Raw genomic sequence first — 12,327 nt, 5'->3', positions numbered from 1 at the left:
TTGAAAAGCAGGTGACCACCAATCAACCTTCCATAACCAAATTTCCCGCCAATTTTATATTTCTAGCTAATCTAGCTGGATACGAGAAAATGTGATTCGTCAGACAGATTTTAGAAATAAAAAATAATCAAAAAACACTAAATCGATTAGGTAGTTGTTTACTTAACCAGTTCAGAAAGTTTTTTTTTTCTTTCACCAGAAATGCTGGTTCAAAAAACTAGCAGTTTTTTGGTTACTTGTTTCGAGACGAAATTTAAAATCTAATAAATAAAATATGTAACGCAGACACTCAAAATGCTCGGCTAGAATTCGCCAGAACGACAGGTTTTCAGGCAGAAATTTAAATTTTAGAAAAAGAAAGCACAAGCTTTCAAAAATTCATACGTCTAAAAGTACTCGTAAAATAGCACCACTTTTAATGCGAGACAATTTTTTCGACCCTCAGAATTTTGAAAAATTTGAAAGCAGGGGGCGAAAGGTTTTGAAAATTTGTTATTTTAGAAATGGAAGGAATTTTTTTAATGTCACAAGAAGTTCCAAAAAAGTTGAAACATTATTCATTTTCTAAAAACTTTCAATTTGAAAGACACGAATAAGCTTTGTATGTAATAGGTGAATAGTAAATTTTCAACAGTCAAAATTTTTAATGTACCTACTAAGCTTTCTCAACTTTTTTTCAGAATTTCTCAACATTAGTGAGTTGCTGGCTAGCTGCGAGCAGCTGTTCTCTCCCCGACCGTCTCCTTGGCTTTGTCCTTGACAGGAGTGAGAAGAAGGAAAGCTTATTGGAGATTCGGAAACATTGTACGCAGCCACCCAGGTGTATTAAATGCTCACTTACATTTCATCAAGGTTTTTTTATTCAGATAATGGAATCAAAAAACTAAATGTGCATAGACGTTCTGCATAAAATAAGATTTCTGGATATTTTTTAAAAAAATGCTCTTTGCTTCGCCTGGATTTTCTAATATGGTTTGAAAACTTCAGATGGTCGAGAAACCATAAAAATACTCGTATAATCGAAATTCCATAAGAAAAATGTCGAGAAATTCAAAAACTGCTCCCTAAGTGTTATCCTAGTTTGTTTCAGTTAGATAATATATTTTTTACATCTGTAAGTATGGATTAAGACACTGGAATCGACTGAATGCTTTCCAGTTGAAATATTTTCCATTGCATTTCAACTCTAGAGTTTGGGGGGAAGGGGGAAGAGAGAATTCTCTTAATAAAATGTGAAAAAATGGAGATGATTTTCGACACTAAAAGTCTCTTTGGAATGACATGATTGACGTAATTCAAGACATTTCCAGCGTGATGGAAGTCATGAAAAAATGGAGATTATTTACAATAAGTGGCAATGTCTTGATTCATCAAAAAAAAAAAAATAATACAAGTTAGAAACATATTATTATGTACCATTGGTCTGTAACACAATTTTTTATACTAACACGTGGATACGTTCAAAGGCAAAGAGTGCAGAGAAGTGGCCAAGTTGTGAAAACGGTGTGAAAAAAAGGCTGGAACAATAATGTAGGGGGCCTAACGATATTTTACGATATATTTTACATTTCATTTTTCATTTTCGCCAACATTAACCTACATGCAAAAGCACGTTCTACGAGACAACGGATGAATTCAAATAAAACACGCGGAAAATGACAGAATTCGCATTGAATTGCATATTTTAGGAAGGAATTCCAGAAAGAATTTCTGCAAAAGAAGTGAAATTCAAGACAGAAGCAGAACACAGCGATGATATTCGATTCGTCTCTACCTATATGTATATAAAGAGTGTACCTGGCTGGAGGATCTATCTGTAGTCTGTACCTACTACCTACATAGGCTTATTTTAGTCATTAAGAGCAAGTGAGTGAATAATATACCATAATACACCACCAACACCTATACCTTTACCTACCATTGTCAATCTGTTACGTACAATTGAACAAACACACGTATTTCCAAACAGATGTACCAAGTTACCTACCTATTTTTCCAAAATCATCGAACGACGCACGTGTCACGTGTGACTCGAATAGAGACATTGAAATTTCCAACCATACACCAAAACATATAGCCTAAGTAGTACTATACCTATCTAATAACTATATGTATAATGAAGCAGTTTTTCAATTCGAATACGTATCATCGTATGGAATATTTCTGCAATATTAAAAAGGAAATGATGAATGAAATAGGCTGTTAGTTGAAGGAAATCGGTTTGGGCAACGTGCCAGAATATTATGATATTTAGTGAACATACGACCATACTTTTTGTTAGTTTTTACACATCACATGCGATGCAATGTACTCGTACACATCGTACCTTGTCCACATTAACTTTTTTTCATTTTAATATTCAATAATAATTCGTTGTACCTACTTGGCTGTAGGTACAAGTATCTCTTGAAATGCAAGATAAATGTCGCGAAGCTTCCAGTTCTACAATACGAAATTCATCGCAGCTAAATAGCATTTATAATGGGTAGTGATGCTGGTAGATTACACAGTCTAGTTCCATTCCATGTTCAGTATATAAAATCTTGTGCGGAGTATCTGTATGAATCACGGCGAGTTCTATTGTGATTCACGAATCGCGATACATGGCCGCGGGTGCATACCTAAAAATCTTTCAGGCAGGTGGGAGAGAGAAGAGTATGCTAACTGAATATTTGGCGGAGGAAAGAGAAAAAAAGTTTAGGTATATCTAAATTTAAAACCAACTTGGAGATGTTATACAGTATTAGATGATTATTATAAGGCAGCAGTTGGGCAGGTAGTTAGGTGAGTATAAATAGGTACCTCTACCTACATAATATAAAGTTGAGAATTTACAACGAAACTGACGAAAATTTCGCGTGCGATGCCGCACATTTCAATGTCAAGTTCTCGAGTTATACACTTACATTTTATGTGTGTATGAAAAACTAGAAAATCGAAGCGACGTTATAAATGTCGAGAATAATTAATTTCTTCAGCTTGCTACACTGTTTGAAAGCTCCTATCCCCCTGTAGCGCCACATACCTAGATGAATATTACGAAGCTTCGAAGAATTTATAATTACTCCAAATTATCGCAACTGTGTACACCGCACACACTTTATAATAATAAACGGAACATTTTACTCGACTAATTCGAGATTTAACGTTAATTTTTTTTAAATTGCGATAAAAGGCAACGCTGACAAAATTAATTACCGAGTAGAATTCCTTCAAAGTATATATACAAGTAGAACTATTCACAATTGTGACGTGTGTTTGAAACGATATGTACTGCTATCGATAAATTATAATTTAAATTGGAAAATTTATCGGAGGATGCTTCGTTTTAAAAAAAACAATGCAGATAATATGTTAAATAACGGAGTAGACGATTGTCGGTTCATTTTACCAGATTTCAAACCAAGTGAATGAAATCGAATGCGTTCTATACGAGTAGGTATAGTCTATTATAGGTATATGTAGCTCTTTAAAAACAAAACAAATCAAGGGGTAGTACCTTACCTACTTGTACGTAGGTATACGACAATATGTAATTTGGCTACCGAAACCAAAAAAAGAAAAAAGTCGCATTAAAATTTAATTTTATCTTTCTATAGACATTTTACATGCGCTTCTATTACAAAAGAAACCTTTTAAAAAATTGTAGAAAGTAGGTATTTTCTTTTTGAAAATTAACTCGTGCACCGTGCTGTGTTTTCTCTTTCGGCTCCTTTTCGAGTGTTTTTCTTTAGCATTTGACATTTCTAGCACCTGTCTGTTTTGCGACTGTGTCATTCAAAAGATCGATCTATTGTTCGGTTGATAAATGCAAAACTAATACAAGAATGAGGAACGATTTTTAGTTATGTCTCTCTGAATAGGACAATGGGATGGTTTTTTGTAAGTAGATTTTTTCGTTTATACATATTACGATGGAGGAGATGGACTGGGTAATCGTGTATTTTCTGATCGAATAGATCTGACAATGTAAACGATTAATCCACATTTAAAGCAGAAGATAATACTTCATTAAATTAAAATTATTAATTCTAATGCTTGTCTGTATGTTGATGTACTTAAGCAAGCGTATTACGAATAAAATCATTCGTAAATATAACAACAACCTATTGTACCTTACTATTAAATTCTTCGATAAATTTATTTTTAAAATGGTAGATAATTGTGCACCTGTAAACTGTAAAATGGAAACAAACACACTTAGGTACCTACATATTTTACAAAACAGTTCATCATTTAAGAAAAAAAATATCGCCATAAAGTACTTGAAAAGAAAAAAAAAGGTAGGTACCTATGTAAGTAGGTAAGGTACAATAAACATGCAAAATGCACTCTTATCTCGTGATCCAGTTCAAACTTTCAATCGATCCATACACGTGAAGCATGTACAACTCGTAAATACATTCTCAGTAACCCAATTATTTCGTTATGTGAAGTGTAAATATTACTCATTAAAAGCTGGAAAAGAGGTTAATTTGATAATGCATATAGAATCCAGGTGTTTGTTATGAAATAGGAAACAGGAAAGAATTTGGTGATAAGAAACAGATAAGTTGTTATGCTGAGAATTACAAGCTGATAAAGCGAATAATTCTTTTAACAATAAATTTGAGAGTCAATGTTACGGATATCTCTGTACAAAAAAGACGTACGTATGTGCATTGGGAATTTATTCAGCAAAATTCCCGGTAATGAAGGATTAAGAAACATGTGTGGTTCAAATCGTAATATAGAGGCCCATGAGGCGATCTGTTGAAGAGGTCTTCTTGCAAGAGACGAGAAGAAAAAAGAGAGAAGAGAAGGGGAAATTCAAATTCACTTTCAAAATTTGAACTATATAGGATGCAAGTTGGGACAATAACTGAGTTTTTGTTGGGGGGGAGGGGGGTAGCAAAACCGTAATTTGAGAAAAATAGAAACTGAATTTTTTCAGGGTCTGAGAAAAATTGGGAACATTCTATGTTTGTATAGACTGGTTTTGAAAAGTTCTGTCAAAATTCATGTCATTAGAAAGGCTACACAAATGAAACCGGCTTCCAATGAAATTTTAAAATGAAAAAGCAAGACTTTATAGGCAGAGCACGATTTTTGTATGGGGCAGGAGGAAGGAGTTTTAACATTTTACACGACAATTTTTTGCACTTTTAATGTCTTTGGACATTCCAAGATTTTTTCAATGGGAAGGGGTTGTCAAAATAATACCTTCATCATTTCAATTTTTCAAAGGGCGAAGCGTTTTGCAAACACTTCACGACTTTCTTTCGAGATAGAGAAGAGTCGAAAATTTAGACCTACATTTTTTACTTCACTAAGTATTGTTCAGGAGTTTCCTAAATTTTTAGGCGATGAGGGGGGGGGGGAAAGAAAATTGACAATATTTTTACCATATCAATTTTTCATTTTTCAAGTTATTCAACGTAATTATAGAGTTTTTAATCAAATTATCATCACAATTTTTCAACGTAATTGTTCTAAAAAAAATTAAATTTATTCATCGAAAATTATACGAGTAGCCACTTTAAGTTTAAAATCAGAAGCGATGAAGCATATATTATAACATTTTTGGAAAATTTTCCGTATGGAATATGAAAAGAAGCGCTTTCATCATACTTTTCAAACGTTGCACTTAGAGTTTCCACACCTTTCTAAACAAAAGTTAGCTCCATTTTATTCCATTAGATACTTATATTGGTTTTTCACCTAGGTAGGTATAGGGTTGAAAAACAGCAAATCCTGAAAAACTGAATTGTTCCAATTTTAGAAAAATAGAAGTCAGTAAAATTTGAAAATGTACTCCTCGGAAAAATACATGAATCAATTTTTTAAGTCTTTTTGGAAATCGATAAATATCTCATTTTTTATGTTTCGTCAGTCTTAATGTTTGAACAGGGCAAATTCTGATTCAAAAAGTTTTCGAAACTCAAATTACAACTCTGGAGTCTGGAGTGTGGTTTTGGAAACTATCCCCTCTGTTTTCTGTCATCTCTAAACAGCGGAAATTTGTATCTACCCTTATTGGAGGTATGAGGACTAATAGTTTCATCCATCTTGGAAGCAGGGGCTAAAATTTCATACTTCTTTGATATAAGAATTTTATTACGTCTAAAATTGTTGTCATACTCACAAAATACACACTTATTTTAATGTCATACACGTACTTGGACAACAAAAACTTCAAAAATTTGCCAAAAATCGAAAAAGGTTTCACTTTTGATAAATCCAAGTTTGACTTCAATCGGGCATTCCGGTATTAAGGTATTCCTCGTTGATAACTATATGAAAATCAATACATCCCCCACAAAGACGAGTATACAACCCTTAAAATTCTGCTCAAAATGAAAGGTACGTTAATCAATAACGATTGCACAAGGTACTTAAACTTATCAACAATCGAAAATCTCACAGTAAACAGGTAAAGGAAGGTCTAGCTGTATTGGCATGTGGGTAAATCTGACTTCGAGCCATCGAATTATAATCATATTGAAATTTATTCGCGCGCCGATTTTCTTCTCCAGAAAGGTATTTTCATTTAGTTATGCGTTTACTCCAACGAAAATGAAACCGGTTGCACTTCTAGACTTCTTCTCCTTTCGAGCCACGAATATAATCTAACGTAGAAATAGCGTCTAGAAAACCGTGAGTCAGAGTTTATGCTATTTAATTTATTTCACATCGCCTCTCTGTTTTCGAAGGAAAATTATTCGCAGCACGTTTATTAATTTCAATTTGGAGTTTTCACCATTCACCTCATACATACGCGTTCGATTCGATAGCATAATGTCTCATATCCTCCGTATCCACTCTTAATATGCCATAAAGTCTTAAAGGTTTTCAAAATAGGATAATGTTCGAGATTGTTTGTCACCCGATTTCGGGATGAGTTCAATTTTGAATTTTCTCAAACTGGTTTTCTTGCAATAACGAAGCGCGCGCGCGAATGCGATTTGTGTGTAGGTCTAGGTACACACGTAATTCTTTTCGCGTTTAATTCTCTTCACTTCTTACTTATATTATTACTTGTTGTTCATTCATAAGGAACGTGTTATTATAGTTCTCGTTTTACATAAGTCGTTGTTATTTTAAGGCTCGCTCTGTGATGCAGCAGGTTGAAAGAGTTGAAAAGCAGTTGTTATTTTCGCGTACACAAGATGTTTACCGCGATGCGGTTGTGTTATTTGTGGCATGTATGTACAACTACAAAGCGGGTGCCTAATTCTACCAAATGTGGAACATGGTAGGTATTTCAGCGTTCACTCCATGCATCTACCAATTAGTAAAAAAAATTACGAGATGAATTTTGAAGCCACTCGGCTCGATAAGAACGCGTTCACTTGAAAAAATTATTTAAAGATATTCTGAAATAGAAAGTTTTCGGTGTTTTCATAGTGTCAGCAGAAATTCGAAAGATCACTATAAGCATCTCTATTGGAAAACTCAGCAACCCTACACTCTATACCTCCCAATTTTTTTTTTTTTAATTCAAATCTGTTTCACCTCGGCCACATTCCAAGTTTCTTATGGTGGATATCGTTTAAAAAGATTTTTTGACAATTACTTATTCCGCGCCTTGAACCCTGATAAACTCAAGCACGTGGAAATTGACTTCCAAAGAATGAGGTAAGTAGGTATAGTTAGTAGCCACCTTCACACAGCAAAAATCATGAAAATGAACATATTGTATTCCTCGAGAAAAATATTCAGCTCACCTATCAACATCGTTATGAAATCAATTTTTCGATTTTTTTTTTTTTGAAAAAATAATACCATATAAGCACATGTCTGTCGTGCATTAGGCGTAATCCGCACGTTCGCGTTGTCAGAATTCCCACGGATTTGAGCAAAACGATCCGCATTCATGGATTCAAAATCTAAAAATTGAGGAAAAGGGTACAAAAAACGTTGACTATCACACAACCCGGATTGCTGCTCAGGTATAGGGTACAGCGTGCTCAGAAATATCGAGGATTCCCCGAATACTCACGTTCTGTGCTAAACATTCAAGATACTCACAGTGAACAGCAAAAATTACAGCATGTGATTGGTTGTTGGACTGAGGTGACAACATTCCATCCAATCACATGAGTGCAGCAATGATTTATTCCACGTTACCACCCTATTTTTCTAAGTAACTAAAAGATTTTTTTGGAGTGCTCGATATTTTTGACCATATTGTACCTAGAAGGATTTCGTGAGATTTTTTTGATTTGATCTGAAAATTAGTACAGGAAATCTCTCATCACTTATTTGGATTCTGTCGAGATTTTTATCACAAATTTGTTCAGAATTACACAGGTAGGAGGAGGGAGTGGTGAAGAGAGGCGAATCCAAAATTCGAAAAAAAGGAACGAGCTTCCAATGCACCCCTTCCTTCAACGCGCCTTAGTTGAGCAACAAATTACGTACCCCCCCCCCGCCAGAAGCTGATTTCTAAATTTAGTAAATTTGATGCTGATTCTTTCCAGAGATGAGAACCTCAACTTTCCATGCATTATCTACTACGATTTGTTTTCAGCTCATTACTCGTACCATAATACTTACTTACTTATATGGCGATATTGCGTCATATGAGATGGTACATACTACATGCGACACATTCGAAAATTACGTATTGAAATTGTATTAGATATCTACGCAACTAATTATCTACATCAGTGTGATCAGGGATCACAGTAATGCTCGTATCTTGCATACAACAGTTGATAAAATATTCCAAATAAAAATTTAAGCATTTACACCAAGATTAGAGTGTTCCTTCGAGCAAAATGTAAAGTGAATATGTACTGAATATAAAGTCCCAAGAGATTGCGTCGTTTGAAATTATAAAACGAAGAGTGAATCATGACGAACAATATGGTACATACATACAGAACTTAATTACAACGAAAGTAGAAACATTGTTTGGTGACGATTTTAATGAATGATCACGTCACTTATTTGCAATCGATTGTCATTTTTATGAAATTGATCATTTAAAAAAATATAATTTTATAGGAGCGGGGCAAGATATATGTACTATCATGAACATAGCAACCCACGCATCAAACAACGATACCACAAAATTAACTAATAATAATCACGTGAATAATTATGTACAGGTATAGGTACTTTTAAGGATTTAATTTTCAGTCGCGAAGGTGAAAAGTTTCCATGACGAATCAACCGGGATCGAAGAAACCAAGAGCACACCTCAATAAAATTTCCGGATTTCCAAAAGTGTCGTACCTACATGTTATATAAACTCATTTCATTTAAACTGGCAAGGTGGGTAAGTGGGGGTCCGTAGTTAGGTAGGTAGGTATAGGGCACGCAAAAATATCGAGTACCCTAAAGAAAGTTTCTTAAACAAACAATCATATGCTATCATTATGATCATTCACTGTAACCAGCCGAAACTTTCAGCAAAAAACTTTTTTGGGGGTACTCGATAGTTTTGTACACCCTATAGATAGGTATGTACCTATAGGAAATACGACGAAATTCGCGAACATCAGCATATTTGAAAATAGTCCAAGTTGCATACTGCATAGTCATCGTAATTAGCATAATTGTTATCGCAAACAACATGATCAAGATATACATAAGTTCTCAGGTTTCTCACAACACGGTGCTGAAAATTCTCTCGTATACCGGTTGCATGCTTCTTGGAAACAATAATACATAATCTTATGTATGTATGTATTACACTACACGGGCTACGTTCGGAATTATGAAAAACGAATTTCCACTAGCGCCGGATGGTGCAATTTTTTTGAAAAAATAAAAAAACACTTACCGTTCTTACGCTCCGCGTTCATATTTCCAACTATTTAGCAGTTTATAACACTACGATGACTATGTTTATTTACAACATAAAACGTAGGAGAATTCCCGCCATTAAATAATACACCGAACCGAAGAGAAATGACGCCAAATTACACGTGTTTCTCGCGCAACTCTATCAATATACTATTCGACAAACACAATCGGACGGCGCGATCAAAACGATTCCGCTAGCATATTATTAATTCGAGCACAATTTTCAACTAGTAAATTTTCGCACCGGTGCAAAAAAAAAAAAAATTACTCAAGAACGATTTTCTTTAAAATGGCGGTCAGAAAAACGCATAAACGTAGACGTATAACGCATATCTTTGACGCGGAATAAAACTGGGCGCGTGTAAGCCATGCAACTCGTACTGTGTTATCTACGACTACATACAAGGGAAGGGCGAAGAAAGCAGTTTGTCGGTAGTGTGTTTGTGTGAAGCTTTGTTGGTAGCCGATAGTTTCCCGTATTCCAACTAAGAGATGTGCTTGTGTGAGTTTTTTCTCTTTTTTTAGGAGGGAAATGTACCCGCTTTGCCGCCCTATAAAACTTATACCTTTCAGAAGGACCCTCCGATGGTGCGCGCGCATTTACACGCACTCTCAATGCAGTGTTTCCAAGTGCCCTTACTCCCTCTGCTGTAAGCCGTCAACTCTTTAGTAGATAGGTTGCGTAGCACATATTATAAAAAATGCAACACGAGCTTAACTCTAAGCGCCGCTTAAACGAGGCGAGTATTTGGAGAAAAGTTGTTACAATTAGTATAAAAAAATGATATTTATTTTCGAGTAGATACCTACCTACCTAAAACCGAACAAACGGTGACAGCACACCGGTGTGTGGTGTTTGGAGATTTTGACTAATGATGGAGCCTTGAATGGCAGAATGACAGAAATTGTTGCAGTTCCTTCTGTGGTGAAGTTTGAGATGAATGAATTGGTTTTTTTTTCTTATGTTCTTATTGTTTTCTGTTTCACAATGACACCCCTTCCTCACGCAACAATAGAACCACACATCTTTGAACTAATATTTATAGATTGGTATACTCAGTGACTGAAAGCAAAGAAGGTGGTACTCACTACTCGCAGCATCTTGGAGGAATGCTTGCTGAAACCAGGGTCATCATGATCTGGATCACATTTCCAAGGTTCGCAATCTCTGATCCGGATTTCGGATCATCTATTTAAGTAAGAAATCGGGCTGATCTGCGATTCAAGCCATTTTTACTTTTTAGGTGCCTAGACCTGCTAAAAGTTGTAGTACCTAGTGAAAATGAAATAGAAACAATTAAAAAATAGAAAATACGTCTCACAAACTACCTACCTAAGTATCTATAAAAATGTCTTCAAACTATAACATCGACACTCTCCTAGTCTTTGGTTCAAGAGTAATCGCATCTTGTAAGTTGAAATACCTGCTTAATTATTTCATTTTTTTCTCTATAAGGATCCGTAAATCTGTAATCTTAGAGAAGATGGAGCCTATCCCAATTTCCCACACTGTATGGTATTTTTCACGGTGATATCCGTCATTAACGTTATGCACCAAGATACCCAGGACTCCTATTTCACCAAGAGTCCAAACTACATGTTCAATGTGGCTGCTCCAGGTCCAATTTAAATTTGAGAGCATCAGAAAAAAATCACAACATCTAGATGATTCTATCGTCCTTTGCATTTGCTAGAACATTGATTCGATTACCTTTCTGAAGTTACAATTGATGAAACCCAGACCTCGCCCAACCCTAAGCATAAAGAAGAAACAGAAAAATCTGATGAACAACACTCTCAACAATATGAAAAGATCAGGCGCACCTCTTTTTGGATAGGACGAATGAAGACCTTAATTTTGAGATGACCCCCCCCCCCTTCAAGAAAATTTTTAAGCTGTGGAGATGTTCCTCAAGGGAAGATGTGGGTTCTCAAATAGGGAACATTTTCAAACAACTCGTGTTTTGTTTTTTTTTGTTCTAGCCCACACTCATGACACAAATTAGTTTTATGGAGTATGCCCCAGTTCCAAAAAGTCTGCATCAACCTAGACCATTTCCATCAAATTCCAAAGCCAATTTTTTATTTTTCAATATTTTGATATAGGTGAAATATTCGAGAAGAAAATATCTTCAAAACACGAATTTCTCACAAAATGAGTATGCGATTTGCAAATTTTCAAATGTTTAGTAGAACCCTAAAACTGGTCTTGGATTTTGACGAAAATGGCCTAAGTCAACGTAGAATTTCAAATACCATCTTTTGAAACTGAGCCATTTTCCTCGAAACACTGTTGACGCGTTAGTGTGAAAAACCCATGATTTTTTCGAAAATGTCCTTTCTTTGAGGATCTATATTTCCCCTTCAGGAGCATCTACAAAATTGCAAAATCCATTTACCCAATTTTGAAGAAGTAATCTGTTCCCACTTAGTTCCTTACCTCTTTAGTTGGATCATGTCTTGATTCAAATTCCATCGGGCTTTTGTTCAGACGCAAATGTATTTGGTTCTTTTCTTTTCTGTATTGTTGTA

At 35.1% G+C, this 12,327-nt stretch overlaps 1 protein-coding gene across 1 annotated transcript in view; it reads right to left on the bottom strand.

Moving 5' to 3' along the window:
• Positions 1-10,189, bottom strand: part of lin-28 — a 42,053-nt gene extending 31,864 nt beyond the window's left edge. The window contains exon 1 of the mRNA XM_065358993.1: positions 9,773-10,189. Coding sequence (XP_065215065.1) covers positions 9,773-9,794 — 22 coding nt within the window. The 5' untranslated portion in view covers positions 9,795-10,189. The remainder of the gene's footprint in view (positions 1-9,772) is intronic.
• Positions 10,190-12,327: the final 2,138 nt, after the last annotated feature.

Source organism: Planococcus citri, chromosome 3 (genome assembly GCF_950023065.1).
Source record: "Planococcus citri chromosome 3, ihPlaCitr1.1, whole genome shotgun sequence".
In the NCBI taxonomy this organism is placed as follows: Eukaryota; Metazoa; Arthropoda; class Insecta; order Hemiptera; family Pseudococcidae; genus Planococcus; species Planococcus citri.
This window is presented reverse-complemented; position numbering and strand designations above follow the sequence as displayed.